The following is a 17096-nucleotide window of genomic DNA, read 5'->3' on the forward strand; positions in this document are numbered from 1 at the left end:
TGCTGGTACTTTGGGTGGTGCCTCTGTGATAGATGTGTGTGGTGGGGGTGAGTGAAGAGGTGTGAGTGAGTGTGTGTGTGTGTGTGTGAGAAAGGGCTAAAACCACAGACACACATACACAAGCACACGCACACACAAGCACACACGCGCGCAAGCACACACACGCTCTGCCTCCCCCGGATCCCAGAGCCTGCTCTGCTTCCCTCAGAACCAATCAGAGGACCGGGTCCACACCACAGGTGGAAGGGAGGTGGAGTGCGGGGGCCTGGTCGCAGTGCCGGCCAGGGGAGGTCAGCGCTGCTGGGGTGTCAGGTGGAGGACTGGCCAGGATGACCCCAGGCAGGCAAAACATCACAGCACAGAAAGTGGATCCCACAATTTATTCACAGAATGGGAGACAAGGCGCCAGAGAGGCGGGGGAGGCATTCCAGCCACGCTCTTTCCCGGGGCAGAGGCCCTTCTCCCTGGCAGGCGCCAGCAGCCAAGCCGGTGGAGGGGAATGTCCATGCCCGGCCACAGCCCTTTCCAGGAGAGCGCGCGCAGCGGAGCTGGCACGGGAAGGCGCAGGTGGTGTACTCTCAGAACACGAGGGGCCGCTACCGGGGCCGCTGCTTTCAGCTGGGGGTGGGCAGCGGCGCGGCTGGCAGCGGCACGGCTTCTCTGGCTCTCTCGCGGGCCGCCTAGCAGCGCCCCAGGCCGCAGGGCGCGCACATGCCGGTGCTCACCGCCAGGTTCCCGCTGCAGGGCGCGCTGCAGACGCTGCCGGTCACCGGCCGGGAGCCGGACACGCACAGGTCCCCACAGACCACGCCGCCCCGGGAGCTGCTGACACCTGGGGGGACAGGGAAGGGTCAGGAGGTCTGGCTGGTGGGCGCCTCGTCCTCCCACCTTCCTTTGGCCTCTCTGCTCTGTCCAGCCCTCTAGGGAAGGAGGCAGAGGGACTTGAGGCCAGTCTGCCGCCGTGGGAGCACCTTAGCCTGGGAGCCTGCAACGCTGGCTCTGCTGCTTTCTGACTTTGGGCCAGTTCCTCCCCCTCTCCGGTCTCTGTTTCCTCACCAACACCGGGTGGCGTGGACTGAGCGACAACTGAGGCCCCTTCCTGCAGTGACATTAATCATTTCCCCCTCCTCAGCCCGGTTCAAGTGGTCTGGAGGTTCTTCCTACAGTCTCTCCTGCTACAGCCCCCACCTACTCCCAGTCCTGAGGGAATTACCGCAACCCTCCCCCCCAGATCTCTAGACCGTCCTGTCTTGTTGCTCAGTCTAAGCTTTTCTTTCTCAGGGTTTAAGATACTTACAGACATTCACGGATCCAACGCCTTCACACAGCCTGAGTGGGGAAACGCAGAAAGGGGAAGAGGAAAGAGGTCAGAATGAGCGCTTCGGATTTCCCCCGGGTGCTGGAATGGGCTGTCTCAGAGGTGTTTCTGGCCTGTGTGCTTTGTCTTTGTGCAACTTAAGAAAAGTGCCTTCCTGCAGTTGCAGCAGAGCCAGGGCACTCTCTGGCAAACAGAATGTGCGCTGGATTTCAGCTCTCACTTGCCCTTCAGTTGGTTGTCCTTGTGTAGTCCACAGCCTGAACAACCATACCCGGCATACCAGGAAGGGGAAGGTCCCCTTGGGCAATGACAAGAGGCCAGGGTCCGAGACTGGCCTGCATCTCTACCCGAGGGCTGAGTGACCTCCAAGAAGCCATGCAGGGAGTGGATCTTGGAAGAGTTGAGGATGCAATAATGAGGATGTTTTAAACTGAGAAGGGTGCCTAGTATCTAATCCTAGCAAGGCCCCAGACTCTCTGAGATTCTAGACATCAAAGTGGCATTGGCTTTGATTTTTCTCTGTATGTTATGTCCAAGTTCCAGTTCTCTGAGAACTAGGATCCAAAAGCCCTCGTGTGTAGCTTGGGGCCAGGTCTTGGGACTGAGACTGGAATGGGGAGGAATCTGAGGTGTGTGCATGTAGAGCTCTCAGGGCAGCTGGGCTGGGCCTCACCTCTGCTCCTCGCCCTCCAGCAGGCGCCTGTAGGTGGCGATCTCGATGTCCAGGCCCAGCTTGGAGTTCATCACCTCCTGGTACTCCTTGAGCAGGCAGGCCATGTCCTGCTTGGCCTTCTGCAGGGCCTCCTCCAGACCGGCCAGCTTGCAGCGGGCATCGCTGAGGGCAGCCTCGCCCTGCTGCTCAGACTGGGTCACGGCAGCCTCCAGCTTGGAGTTCTAGGGAGAAGGGGGGATTATGGAAGGAGCAAGTGAGTTTAGTTTCCTGAGATCCTAGTCACTTCTATCCTGGAAGTTATTTCTCCTGTTAGCTTGCTACCATCCTACCTCACTTCCTCCAACACACACACACACACACACACACACACACCCTATGCCCACTGAATCAGGAAAGTCACAGCAGGCTTCTTCACTCTTCTGTCACCTGTGAGACTGCACTTAACTGAATCTCTTGGAAGACTTTTCCAGAATCTAACCGAAATCCCTCTGCTGCAAGCTGACCCTAGCCTCTTCCTGCACCCAGGGTGGGCTCGCCGGTACCTGGCACTTGGCGTTCTCCACCTCGGCCGTCAGCCTCTGGATCATGCGGTTCAGCTCGTTGATCTCCTCCTTGGTGCGGCGCAGGGTCTCGCCGTGGCGGATCACCGTGGCCTTCATCTCCTCGCACTGGGGGGGCAGAGGCAGGGAGGCTCAGGGCACGTTACCCCTGTGAGCCCCACAGCTTGCCCACCTGCCTCCCATCTCCCTAGCTGGAGGCGGGCACCCTTCAGAGACCCTCCTGCGGGGTTGGGGTCCCTGATGCCCACCTTGCTGCGGTACCAGCTCTCGGCCTCGGCCCGGCTGCGGCTGGCGATGTCGTCGTACTGAGCCTTGATCTCGGCGATGACGCAGTCCATGTTCAGGTCCCGGCTGTTGTCCATCTTGACGACCACCGAGGTGTCTGAGATGTGGGCGTGGAGAACGCGGATCTCCTGTGGGCGGGGGAAGTGGCAGAACAACCAAGTTTCACCGACGTTTCCTTACCCTTCACTGCCAATGCCTGTAATCTCTGGCTCACATGAACCAAAGTCTCATGTTTGGAGCAGAAAAATCCTCTGATGAAATTGTACAGCTTTCTGTATAGATAAGATCTGCTTTTAGAGGAAAATGTAACCACATCTCAAATGCTCGCTCCTGGAAGTACTCGGGTGGACTTGCAGCCAGGCTGCCCCTCCAGCCAGCATCCCGCAGATGCACCTTAGGGGCCTGGACCTTGTGCTTCTCATTCTCCTAGACCAAGCACATTGGCTGCCAGAGAAAATGTAAGCCACGGGAAACAGGTTTTTGGCCACCCTCTGCCTTGCGGCCTGTGGTGTGGCTTCTTGAGGAGCCCACCCTGGAGGTCTCCCTCTCCTGCCTTGCTCGCCTGGTCCCTTTTTGGCTCATCATTTCTATCTCTCTCTTCTTCTCTTTGGCCCTCCCAGCCCTCCAGCCTTGAGCCTGGGCTTCCTTGTCTCCTGTCTGCGTCAGAAGCCTCAGTCATGATCACGGGGTCTGGGCAGGAATTCAGGGGCGCGCCATGGCGGAGACCCTCTCACCTCCTCATACTCTCGCCGCAGGAAGTCGATCTCCTGGGTCAGGGCCTCCACGTTGGCCTCCAGGTCCGACTTGCGCAGGTAGGCGCAGTCCACCTCCTGTGTGGGTTTAAAGGGCCGCGAGGCCAGTTACCCTCAGGGTGCAGGGAGGGTTTGCTGCAGTGTGACGGGCAGAGAGGACGGGGACTCGGGGGTGGGGGGAGGCTTGGCTTCAGACACTCACCTTCTTTAGAGCCACGAACTCATTCTCTGCTGTGGCCCGAAGGGCAACTTCTTCTTCATACCTGAGAGGGGCGGGGAGAACAGGACCCCAGTGAGCAGCTCTTAATTGGGCAATGACGCATGCAAGCAGACAAGCCTGGCTTGGCGACCTCCCTTTGCTCACCCGCTGCCTCTGAAATGGGGCAAGACTAGGAAGAAATCAAGCTGCCAGCCCAGGCCTGCCGGGATACGCTGGAGAACGGAAGTGGCCATTCTACTTACGTCTGAGCTTTTTTGGGAGTAGGAGAAAGGCAGAATCTGGAAGGTGCGTGCGTGTGTGTGTGTGTGTGTGTGTGCGTGTCTAGGATTGCAGAGTGCGAGGTGCCTGTTTCTCTCCCCAGGCCTGTCTTTTCCTTTCCCTTGGACTTTGACTTGCTACAGGTATTAGGAGCCTCCCAGTTCCCTCCTGGGCTCAGTCAAGAGGCAACGAGCCCACCACTCTTCCTGCTCTGTGAGGCCAGGCTGGGGGTGTGGGGCCCGTGGCTGAGAGTGTTACTGAGGGAGCTGGAAGATTCCTTTCCAATAGCTGGTGTGCTCCTGTCTATCAGGCGTCACACTTGGTAACCGGAGGCCCATCTGTGAGGATGGCGCCTGCCTCCCAGCAGACTCTATGCCCAGAATGCACTTGTCTCTGGATTGTTAGCACTTGTGTCTGACTGGCACCTGGTAGCTGAGTGAAGGAATCAACTTAGGAACAATGTCCAGGGCTTTGATGGCTAGACTCGAGGGGACCAAGAATGGTTTTTCTGGGGTCCTAACAAAAGGGTCTGGTAGATAGAGACAGGGATACACCATCATCCCCCTGAGGAGGAGGTGGGCAAGGTGAGATCCCCTGGGGCAGCCAGATCCCCTGGGGTCCTTTGGGGAAGGGCAGGGGTGCAGTTGCTTCCCTGTCTTTACTCAGTGAACCTGCACAGGCCCAGACACTCCCCAGTGCTGGAAACTTCCTTTAAGACCTCTCCTGAGCCAGCTCCTTCCTGTACTCACTTCTTCCGGTAGCCCTCCAGCACCTCCTGCACGTGGTTGAGCTCGGCGGCCAGCCGCCCGCTGTCGGCCTCCACGCACTCGGCCTCCCGCCTCAGCGTCTCGATGTAGCCGTTGAACAGGGGCTCCAGGTTGCTCTCGCAGCACTGGCGGTTCTGGTAGAACTGCCACTTGGTCTCCAGCAGCTTGTTCTGCTGCTCCAGGAAGCGCACCTGCAGCCCAGAGGCAGAGCCTGAGCATCCCTTCTTGAAGGGTCAAGGGCAAGAGGGAGGTCTCCACCCCAGGACCCACAGGACCCACCTCTCCAACCCAAAGTGTTCCCTATGGGGTTATGTCGTCTCCCTCCTGGCCACACCAGGGCTGAGTCAGCTCCCGCTGTAAGTCCTCCCTGAGCGCTAACCTCGATTTATTCTAGGGTGACTTATTTATTAAGTGTCATGGAAAGTGCTAAACCACGCCGAGTCCAGACTCTACTGCCACTTGTTTGTAATGTGCCCTTGGACTCAGCACTGATCCCTCTGTAGAGTGAGGAGGTGAGCGCGCACCTCCCTCTGAAGGTTTAACAAGCCCTGGCATGAAAGGCGCCTGCACGCAGAAGAGCCGCTGCGCCGGGGTGGGTGTGCTTGTTAGCACACAAGAGAGCACAAGCCAACCTTTTCAGAAAGGCAGGTTGTAAAAGTTGAAAAATAAAGCAGGTGCCAATTATCGAAACCCTATAACAACAACGCAATTGAGAGAATAGCTCCCTGGGACAGGAGTGCAGAGATGCTCTGATTTCCAAGCCCTTGTGTGACAGCTGCAGAATCCAAGGCCAGGGGGGTCGCCTGCGGCCTGAGGTCTCAAGGGGCGGAGGAAGAACTCTGGCTCTGCTGCCTGCCTGTGGGGGGCGCTCCTCTCGCTTTAATACTTGCAGACTATGAAGCCCAGGGGTTTTCACATCTCTCTGCCCGCCACGGGGTCGGCTCACTCCTGCACTGACATCCTTTGTCGACTAACTTGCCACCCTTGGTAAGTCCTTTCTTATGCTGTCCTTGGTCACTCATGCTGTTGGGAGTCTCTGGCTTTTTGGGTCCCTCCCGGTGGGCAGTGTCACCCAGTGTGACTTCTTTCAAGGCTGGCTCTCCCAGGCTCCTGAACCACCACGCGATGGCCCCACGGAGACTGTAACTGCAGCCTTTAGTGGACTCTGACAGTTGCAGGTGGTCTCAGCCTCGTCCTGCCTCTCAGTAAGGCCGGGGTGGGGGGCAGTGCTGCTCACCCCTTGGACAAAGCTCTCTGCCCTAGCACAGCAGACAAGTAACCACTTCGTATATAAACAACTCTTCGTGATCCCTGAGGTTCCTCCTGGCAATCGCTAGCAGCTCACCCACTAACCCTGCCCCTGGCATAGGGAATACGTCCTGGATGTATAAAAGGTTATTTGGCTTTAGAGGTGTTGAGCATTCACATAACACCCACTCTTTTGCTCACGAGGCGATGTTATTGCTCAGTGCTAAAGGTTCTACCCCTCATTTTGCTTCTATGTTTTCATTTTGTCTTCTTCCTCTCCTGATCCCATTCTTGTCCTTGTCTGTGTCCCACAGGCATGCCTGCCTTGGCTTGGACCGGGAGCTCTAAATAGGCAATGACCTGCCTCTGACTCCCTGCTCAGTGCCCAGAGTCCTGAACACGTGGGGTTCAGGAAGGGTGTGATCAAGGACACTCACCTTGTCGATGAAGGCAGCAAACCTGCTGTTGAGGCACTTGATCTGCTCCTTCTCCTCATGCTTCACACCCTGTGCATTGGGGTCGATCTCCAGGTTGAGGGGGGTGAGCAGGCTCTCGTTGACAGACACGGTGGTGATGCAGGGTGGGCTGGGTCCGCACACGCCGCCAGAGCGGTATCCGAAGCTGCTGCCGCAGGAGCCGGCCCTGAAGCCCCCGCAGACGCTGCGGCTGCCGAAGCCCCCAGTGAGGCCGCGGTAGCAGGAGATGCCGCGGTAGGGGGCGGCACTGATGCAGCAGCGGCCGGGCCGGGGCCCACAGGCCGAGGCGCAGCTGAAGGCTCTGGCGCCAAATCCACATCCCATGGAGCTGAAGCCACAAGTCATGCTGGACGTAGGGTGGTATCCGAACAGTGGAGAAGCTGGCAGAGAATGGAGCCAAAGGCCTGTGCTCCCTGGGCTTTTGCAGGCCCTTTTATGCACCAGGGTAGCTGGTGTTAAAAGGGGCAGCAAAGAGACAATAGCTGTATTTTATTGGCTTGGCATCACTCTGGCCTCTTAAGAGCCAACCCGGCTTGCCTCTTCAGTGTAGTTGTGTCAACAATCACTGGCCACAGGCCTGTTTCATCTTCAAAGCCCTTTACAGGCTTCCTAGGCTATCACCTCTCCCCCTCCCATTGCTGCGGCAAATGGAGAAGGGAGAAGCCCCCTGGAGGCCTCAGCTGGACTCTGTGCTCTGGTGCAAAGGATGGGTGCAGTGACCAGGGTGGAGCCTGTTCTCGGATTCCTGTTCTGGAATGCACACAGCCTGCCCTGGACCTATGGCCTGGCCTTGGGATGCAGTGTCTGATCTGCTCCAAGGAAGACTGTGTCCCCCAAATCCTTTTATTCTTGGCTTCTTTGCCTTCCTCTCATCTCTGAAGCATGTCAATACGAGAGCCCAGCAGACATGGGTTGGGGGGTGGTATAACTCGGGAGGGACACGTTTCCTGTACTGTGGGTATTCCTGGGGATGCAGAAGTTGTGGGATACCAGGGGGGACATGGGAGAAACTGCGTCGAAGAGCTCAGGACAGAACTAGGGCCATTTTTCAGAGTCTTGGGCATCATTACTAGTGGACCGGGGGCAGGAGTGGGAGTGTGGACCAGCCCAAAGGTACAAGGATTAAAGGAAGGCTTCTTGGAAGTGGCTTTAAGGAGGATTGCCTGTGAATGGATTCGGAGGAGATGAGAAATGCACCTAGCTCTGATTTAGAGATGAGGATATATGGAATCATTTATTCTCTCAATCATCCAGCAAATACTTATCGAGTACCAGCCATACCCTGGTACTTTCTAGGTTCTGGGGATCCAGCAGATGACTGGGGTATCTGAGAGGGTGGCATGGACATGGAGGGGCCAGCATTTGGCCAGGAGGCAGGGGCAGAAGCCACAGGTGATGGGAAGGCCCTGGGAGGCCCAGGCTGATGTGTGGGTATGGGAGCCCTGGGGGTTCCTAGCAGGGAAATTGAATAAGAAATATTGGTGTGCGCACACCCACCAGGACACATGGAAGGTGCTTGAGATGGGGGCGATCACAAGGCTTCTGGGATGGCGTCACTTCCTCCCCTTAGAGGACCCCAGGGTGAGAGCAGGTGGGGGTGCTGTGGCTGGCCCTGAGCCAAGCCCTCTGACTTTGCCCCTCATCTCCTGGGCTTGGAGCAATGATGCTTTTGGTAGATGGGCCGTGGGGCTGAGCCAGGGGATTGCTCTAACCTGAAAACTGAGTCTATAAACCCTTCCAAGCCCAAGTCTCCTGACTGCCTTTGTGTCTAAGGATGACTCCACTAATGGACCTGTTTCCTGACCAGTCATAGCCCAGCGCTGACCCAGTCAAGGCTAAGAATAGCCCTCCACGCCTTCCAGCTGGCCTTACCTTTTGCCCTCCCTGTCCCCTCGCAGGGCGTGCAGGGCAGTTACATTCCCTCTTTTTCGGGGAGGCAGGTGATGGAGATCTGTCATGGATTGTGACAGAGAGGAGCTCTTGGGCCTTAGGAACAGATTCCCACATACTCCGTGTCTGGGCTGGGAGCTCTGAGGGTCCCCCTGGACCGTGGCTGAGGGGCTGCTGGGCAGTAGTTACAAGGAGGCAAGGGCATGGGGCTGGGGAGACTGGCTCCAGCTGGGCAGCCGATGGGATTCTGAGAGCACTGCTCAGGAGGTGTGTTTGGTTGGTAGTTTCATGCTAATATTTGCTGGGCCAGACGGCTGCCAGGTCTGTCTTTCCTCTCATCTCAATGTACATCAGAACTGGGGAGCACCTGGAAGGTTCTGAGTGCATATCCAGAGCTCATGTGAGGTGGCTTTTCTATTAGGATGTCGAGGGATGATGCCAGGCAGGTCCTCCATGCAGCATTTCCATCCTTGCCCTGTACCTGCCCGACTCAACCATGGACCCGGTGTCCAGTTGGCCCCTTCACTGGGGTCTCTATGGAGACACATCCATCTCCTGGGGTTGAGGGAGCCACGGGTGTGCCCGGGTCCCTGTCCTGATTGAAGACGCTGGAAATGTGGACTCCAGAGATGAAAGTGTGTGATCTGAAGCCCAGTTCTGCACTACCAGCTTAGAGACCTTGGATAGTGATGTTTCCCCAGTCTCCTTACCTGTAAATCATGAAGGGAATGCCTTGCCTGGCTGTTGGGAGGATTAAGGGTGTGTCTGGTGGCGGGAGGTGTCCCCCCATCCCCCCACTAAAAGGTGACCAGACTGGGTTAGCTGCGGTGCGCAGAGCCTTGCAAAGGGCTGGTGTGATGGGCTGTGAGATGCCATCTTGCTTGAACAGAAAACAGCCCGCAGCTTTACAAGGCAATCATGTCACCCCAGAAAGCCTTAATTAGAGCTGCTATTAGTAAATGGCTCAGAACAAAGAGAATTACAGAGGGTGAGCCCCTTGAAAACAGGAAGCTGACAAAGGGACAGTGGCAGCCACCTGGCAGCCTCCTCCTACCCTGGGGCTCCGGGCCGCAGGCTCTCAGCAGTGGTTCCAAAGGCTCCAGGCAGTCCCAAGACTTTTGCCTGTGCCTTGTGGCCGCCCCTCAGGCAGCTGGCCTGAGTGGGCCTGGGGGCTGACTTGTCCTGCTCCCCAGAACAGTCACCTGCCCCTCGTCCTGGTCCTGACTGCTGCTCCCTCCCCATCGATCTGGTCTCCATCATTATTCTGTGTCTCCCCGGAGGCCCCTGCCTGTTTGCCTGGCTTCTGGCCCACTGGTGCTTGGACTCTTGTCATTTCTTCTTGCCAGGGTCTGTGGGTCCACTACACATTCATGGATTTATGATAACTATTTTGGAAGAGTAGTCCCAAATATACCTTCTTGTGCCTCTCCACTAATTTCCTCAAAATACATCCTGGAAGTGAAATTGCTGGGTCCAGGAGGCTGTCCAGGGTCAGGACGTGCTGTCTGGCTGTGGCCGTGATGTGTCCGTGTGGGGGCTGCTGTGCTCAGCGCAAGGCCTGGGGCCCGGAGCATGGATGCTAGTTGCATTTCCATGCCTCACTGACCGTGTGTCAAGTTAGTTAATCTTTCTGCATCTTCTTTCTTCATCTATAAAAGGAGAGCTGACTACTGGCCTCCTGGGCCTCTGTGAAGTTGACATGAGGTAGTGTATGTGCAAGCAGGGAAGGTTGACTCTGCGTCCACCTCCTACCTGGGTGGAGAACCCCATGGCCTTTGCTTGCCTTTGTTAGAGACCTGGATGCCTTTGGCTTTGCCTTTTGACCTTGAACTCACAACACACCGTGGCCTATGTGCTGGGGCTGGTAAAACATGGCACCTGCCCACACTCTCGACTGGTTATTAAACAGGTAGTAGGTATTACAGGTGAGGAAGAGATGTTTAATTCACAGGATTTGCTCTGAAAGAGCTGACTGCTAAGGTGGGTAGGTTTGTAACTCTGCATGAATTAAATGGATAGTTGATAGAGTTGTTTTTCGAGGTGGTTCATGATTGATTGTCAATTGATTGACGCTCTGTGTGAGTTGGAGTAATCAAGGAGGCTTGCTGAGTCAGACTTGAGAGCAGCTTTGAAGGATGGGATGGGCTTGGGTGGCTGTTCCGGCAGAGAATGGCAGAAAAACAAAGGAATGTTCAAAAGGCGGTGGATGCCCACTGGTGGAGCTTAGAGGGCATCGAACCCACAGGAGGAACTCAGGCACATTCTAGTGAAGGTCAGGAGCAAGACCAGGACTCTTGTCTCTAAGGCATGCTTTGAGAAATATGTGTAAGATTAGGAGAGAAGAGAAAAATTTCAGGCAATGGGATCAGCTGTATAAGAAACCCACCATAGTCAACAGATAAACTATAGAAATTACAGAATGAACTGAGTGCTAGTCATGAGGTGAGCTTGAAGACAGCCAAATGTTTTTCTAGATCAGTAACAACCAATTAGAAAAATAAATAGAAAAAATATACCACTTCTAAGAGTTGTGAAACCAATGAAGTTTTATGATATAACTTATTCACAAGATCTTTATGGGAAACAATGCTAGACTCTTATGAAAAAGACATGCAAGAAAGTCTGATGAATGGAATTATATTCTAAAGAAATAAATTCTTTCTAAATTAATTTATAGATGCCATGCAAACACGATAAAAATTCTAGCTGGCTTTCTTTTGAGGGACTTGGTAAAATTAATCTAAGTTTACATGAAAGAATCAAGTCAATTTCAAGTAAAGTCACATGTGAAAAAGGGAAGCAAAGAGAGGGTCTGAGGACTAGTGAGTCATAGAAGGAAAAAAGGATAGTGTTTGTGCAGGACCAGGTAGATCGGCCCCTGGAACATACCAGAGAACTTGGTATTTGATGTTGGGGCTGCCAGCACAGAGCCATTTATTCAGTGGGTGAGATTGGTAAAAACAGATTCACCATGGGTGTATGTGTGTGTGTGTGTGTGTGTGTGTGTGTGTGTGGAGCTGGAGTCCAGACTATATCATATATCATGAGAGATCTCAGATCTGAAGATGAAAATAAAACTGTAAAGCAAGCCAAAGAATATGTGAGAGGGTATCCTTGTGTCATAGGGGTGGGCTGAAAGCTTAAAAGTCAAAACAAAAATATCAAAATTAAGAATTCCAAGAAAGAATACAGAGAAAGAAGTTAACAGACTGTTGATAGACTAGGAAAAGCTTAATATCCATAGTATACAAGGAGTTCCTGCGAACAGCAAGTAAAAGGTGGGGACCCCTACATAAAGAGAGGCAAATTCTGCGCAGGTAACTCCCCAGAGGGAAGACCAACAACTAACAAGTACATGAACAGAAGCTGACTCATCGGTTCTTCAAAGATGCAGATCAGAACAAGGGGTGGATTTCTACCACTGGAATGGGCAGGGTAAGAAAAGGGGTGCTACCAACTGCCGGGGGAAAGGTGAGAGGGTAGGAGCCTTCGTGAACTGGGGGTGGGAGCTTGGGTTGGTGTAGCTCGCCTTGGGTATTTGATGTCACGACTTGCCTTCTGGAAAGCAGCGCGCCATCAGGCGGTGACTTCTGGCATGTGCAAACTCAGCCCCTGCAACCCCACTGCTCAGAGAGATTCAGCCTCACATCTGAGGGCAGCGCTCTCATGCCCGGGCAGGACGATCCATCACGGCATTATTTGTGGCAGAAGGAAGTTGGAGGCAACCTAGATGACCATAGATCGGACAGAGGTAGGTAAAAATTATAAATGCAAATTATGGAATAGAATGCAGAAGCTCAAAGCAACAGAGTTGCTTTAGGCAGTGTGGTGTTGAGTTAAAAATAAAAGGTCAAAATCTTACCATTTATGTAAATAAAACTCACGCATGCTGAAAGCAATGCTACTTACTTTATAGTGATGATGCCTATTTGGGAACAACATCACACGCCTTCCGGCTGGTGTCTTTGGGGAGGAGAGTGAGAGGAGAGCTAAGAAATGAAGAGGACAGATGAATGAACAGAGGGGACTTCTGGCGGCTGATGAGGACACTGTGCCAAGAACTGGAGAGTGTGATGGACTCAACTGCCCAGGAGGTCTGAAAGAATTATCAGAAGTAAAATAGAGGAAGTGCTAAGAACCTAGGAAATGAATTTGGGAGTTTAGTTGGGACCAGTTTTCAGGTGGGACCAGTCTTCAGCTGTCTTTGGCTGAGCCTTTGGTATCTGGGTAGATGTTCCTTGGCAGTGGCTTTTTAGGGAATTAAAACTGACAAGGCATAGGATGGACCAGGGATGGACAGACTGGTGTGGATCCAAGATCTGTTAGGAAGTTGACATGTGGGGGTGGTTGCTACCCAGGGGGGTACACTGGCTGAGGACATGGAGGAAAGCTGCTGGGAGAGTGAAAAATCCAGGCAAAGAGGAGCCAGGGAAGCCACACTTTGTGTTGATCAACCTAGGAAGGCTTCCTGGAGGAAGAAAAATTTCTTCCATGTTTGCATCGGGTGCGTTCTGCAGCCAGGCGAGGGTGCCCCCTAGTGGGATTAGCTTGGCTGTCCAGGGGCATCTTTTTCTGAAGCAGAGCGGTGAGTCACACCCCCACAAAGACTTCTCTGAGTCACAGAGCTCAGGTTTTGGATCCCTGAAATGATTTGTACATCATGGGGGTGTGATGTAACTGGATGAGCTCCTGGAAGAGACAGGAAAAGGGGTAATTATGAGTGTTTCTGGGCCAAGCTTTCTTCCTGTTTGTAAAATTCCCTCTTCTCTGGCCAGCCTCTGAAGTGCTGCGGTTGGGGAACTCGGGAGGGTTTCATGCCCCACCAGCTGCCTTCCTGTCTGATGCGCCAGCTTAGGCGGTCTTGGAAATGGCCGTGATGTAGCGCGCAAAGCCGAGCCTGCTGCTCAGCCCACCAGTTGTCCTCGGCCTTTTGGGTCACCTCCCGGCATCCGCCACTCCCCCAGTGGGCCTCCCCCAGCTCTTGTAGGCACAGCTGACTCACGTGTCTCCACCCTTCCCCATCGCCATGACAGACTCCAAAGCTGCTCCTCACAGGACTCCTCACAGGGCTGGCTGTTCGGGCTGGGGTCCCCTCGACATCCTCTGGGTGTTGTCTTGACCCATGTGTCCCTCCAGAAGCAGAGAGGGGATGGCCGCTAGTCTGGACACTGCACATCCCGGGTGCTACCTGGATGCGAAGAAGCGGCTAGGACGGAACTGACATGTCTCTGCCAGACGACAGGTTCATCAGTAAATCATGTGTTGGTTGTGAAAGCTGCTGAGTTTCAGGTGGCTCATTACAGCCATCGTAGCTGGAACAATCTAGGCTGGATTCCACACTTCGCTACCACTCTTGATTTATTGCAGAATTTTATTTTAAAGCTCTGTTCAAACCACCCCTGCGCCACCCCCTGGCCTGGCTCGCTGTTCCATGACAGACTGCACAGGAGCCTTTTTTTTTTTTTTTTAATTTTTAAAGATTTGCCACATATGTTGAGTCAGGATTATCAAGCAGGACCTACCCAGATGACAGATCGTGGGGCAGCAGTCTCCGCAGCAGCCTCTGAAGTTAGAGGGTGGCCCTGAGTCTGTCTTTTGAGGGTTGGTTCTTGTGAGGTCCCCAGCACTGGTGCCGCTTTGCCACTTTTAGCACCTGCCTTCTGTGGCCCCTCCTTCTCGCTGCCTTCCCAGCTACCTTTACGGCCTGTGACTGTAAGGGTGGTGACTGGCCCAATGTGTGGCTCTCTCAGAACTTGGGGGGACATTAGAGTCCCTTTTGGGCTCAGCTTTGGGACTGGCTGTAATTCTGGGGCCCCAGGAGAAACCCACCAAATCTCCCATTCCTCATTCGATACACCGCGAACATCCTGGTTTACTGTACCTCTGCCTCACTGTGTTCTAGAAGCTACTTCACGCTAAAAGCCAGATGGAGTCCATGTCTCCTCCCCTGCCAGAGGCAAGGAACTCTAAATTGATCCCCCGTTTCTCTTCCTTCTTACCCTGTGGGTGCCACGTCCTTCTGGCGGCCCCGTGTCCCGGGAGCCCTGCTTCTGCCTCCCAGGAGCCGGGCTGTAACTGACTCCGCCCCGTATCGTCCTGGTGCCAGGCTCTTCGTCTCACTGAGCTCTCTGTTCTCTGCCCATCTTAGTAGGTTTCACCAGCTTGAAAGCATCTCAGAAGCAGGGCTCTAGCCTGCGGTAGGAAACCTCCGAAGTGAAATCCAAGGGAAAGTTGTGTCACGCTTAGGAAGAGCCCAGCTATCTGACTGCCGTCTGTCTAGCGAGCTTTAATTTATTACTTTCCTCCTTGGGCAATGGCAGCGCCTGGAAGGCCAGTTCTTGGGGTCAGTGTCGGAGGCCCTAGGGTGAAAGAACAAGCCTGGCGTATTTGGCCCACTGCCGTGTGTGGGAGGACGGTGGGGGAGGGATGGAAAGTCTTCTGAGACCCACAGGAGCCCCCGGGACTAAGCTCCTGTGCCAAAGCACAGCAGATGAGGCCCGCCTGGCTTGGGGTGAGGGCTCAGAGGCCCTTAGTCCTGCCTGAGGGTTTCTGAGCATCATCAGCCCCACGTTGATGGCAGAGGTGGTGATGCCAACAATGCAGAAATCATTGATGATGAAGAACAGGATCCAGGTAGGGAGACAGAACCAGTGAGAGCCAGCAGGGACTCGGGGACATGCGCCCAGCAGCCCCGTCATCGGCAGCCTACCCACAACGGTTGTGTGCAGACGATGCCACCGGGTGTGCTGCTGGGCTGTCTAGGACGCTGTCCAGGCCCAGCTTGTGCTCCACAGGTCTGAAGCCCTGGGCCCATCTGGAAGAGAAGACATGCCAACAGCAGACAGTGGCACCCACATTGCAGAGGGCCTGGTCTTCCTATGCAGATCGACAGGGACAGCTCGAGGCCTATAAGACAGACAGCCAGCCGCACCCACTGGGCTCACCAGCATCCCCATGTCTCCAGTTTAAGAAAGTACTGGAGGCTGGCCTGCCCTAAGGACACCATTGTCTGTGCTGTTCTTGAGTTCACGTGGCTTGAGGTGCCTTGGGACCAAGGCAGAGATAGCAGCAAAAGTGACCATTTACCGAGGTCATTTAATGACTCACTGTGCTGAGCGCGTTGCACGGCTGTCCTGTTGCTGTCCTCAGTGAGCGCGGTGGCTGTGATCCGAGGGTCTGCGGGCCCGGCGGTGGCTGCACTGCTAGGGCAGGGCAGCTGGCTCTGCTCTTTGCCACCGTTATCCTTCTTTTGCTCTTTTCTTTTTTTAAGATTTATTTATTTATTTATTTATTTATTTATTTATCTATTTATCTATTTATTTATTTATTTATACAAGCACTGGGGTACAGTCGGAAGCACGGGAGGGTGAGAGAATTCACCAGAGCCAGAGTGGGGGATAGAAGAGGCAAAGTGATGAAGTACACTGCTGAGGGGAGCAGCGGGTGTGGCAGGAGAGGTCTGCGCACCATGTGGGACCCTCGCCCTGTGGCCAGGGATTGAACCGGCGCTGCAGAGGCTGCAGGCAGCTTCGCAGCCCAGCACTCAACTGCTGCGCCACCAGGGGAGGCCCACTTTTGCTCTTTTCTGATGCAAAATTGTGCCTTGCTTGGCAAGATAGCTTGGAGATTGCACCATGTCTCCCAGAAAAGAGATTGAGAGAGTTTTCATAGAAACTTGTGTGGTGCTGACAAAGTGATACATGCTTATGTCTGCAGTGTCTATCTATTATCTATCTATCTATTTATCTACCCAACCCCAGACTATCTATCCCTCTATCTCCTGTTCTGATCCTGTGCTTAGTGGAGTGATGGACTCTACAGGATTTCCAACAACCATTTGGGCCACTCGCTTTGGCATTCTCCTCCCTGACCACTGCTATTTTCCCATTGTGGGGGAGTTTAACCCACAACAAAGTGTGGAGACACCGTTGGTTCCTCCTTTGCTATCCCATCAAGAATCCAATCTGTGAGGCAATTGTGTTTCAAATCCCTGACCCTCCCAAGCTGGTCACTGCACATACCAACCAGGGCTTCTCCCGGAGACAGTAAGACCCCCCTCTCCCCACCCCGGCCCTTCTGCTCTTTTCACAGTTGTCTCCTGCAGTCTGATTTCCAGGCAGCCACCAGTGTGGTCATCTCGCCCGCGAGGTCATGTCCCACCTCAGCACAAAGGCCCCGAGGGCCACGCTGCCCGGTCCTTTCAGCTCTAGCCCCAGGAGGGATGCGGTTACGAGAACACGGAAAGGCTTGAAGAGTCTCTCTCCACAGGTGCTCACTGGGAAGGACGGGTCAGGCGTCCTCACGGACTTAGGGGGTCGCTAAGTGACCTGCCTGCAAGGACGGTCTGGGGGGACCTTCGTGGGAGGGGGGACCCCTAGAGTCTCAGCCGTGTGCTGGCCGGGCCTCTGCTGGCTCCTGTGGGATAGATAGCCCCGGGGCACTCACAGGCTGGAGGGGAATTAGGGGCCGAGTAGATCTGTCCAGGCTTGCGGGGGAAGGCAGGGCAGGGGTTTATTTTGATACAGGGTCTCCTTGATATGCCTATTAAAGGAGGCAAGTCTCAGCTTTCTTCTCAGTGTGCCTAGCGGGAGATTCCCACGCTCATAAAGGGTGTTAATAACTTTCTCCTGCCTTTTATGTCGTCTGCAG

At 54.4% G+C, this 17096-nt stretch overlaps 1 protein-coding gene across 1 annotated transcript; it reads right to left on the minus strand.

Moving 5' to 3' along the window:
• Window positions 1-278: 278 nt before the first annotated feature.
• Window positions 279-6902, minus strand: LOC311185671 (keratin, type II microfibrillar, component 7C; the record flags this gene model as incomplete). The annotated part of the gene is made up of 9 exons (XM_084256383.1): window positions 279-832; window positions 1298-1329; window positions 1992-2212; window positions 2534-2659; window positions 2800-2964; window positions 3571-3666; window positions 3791-3851; window positions 4816-5024; window positions 6519-6902. 9 exons carry the CDS (start codon window positions 6900-6902, stop codon window positions 681-683), a joined length of 1446 nt encoding a protein of 481 aa, XP_084112509.1. The 3' UTR covers window positions 279-680.
• Window positions 6903-17096: the final 10194 nt, after the last annotated feature.

The sequence above is a fragment of the Talpa europaea genome (assembly GCF_964194135.1).
Source record: "Talpa europaea genome assembly, chromosome: 15".
Lineage (NCBI taxonomy): Eukaryota > Metazoa > Chordata > Mammalia > Eulipotyphla > Talpidae > Talpa > Talpa europaea.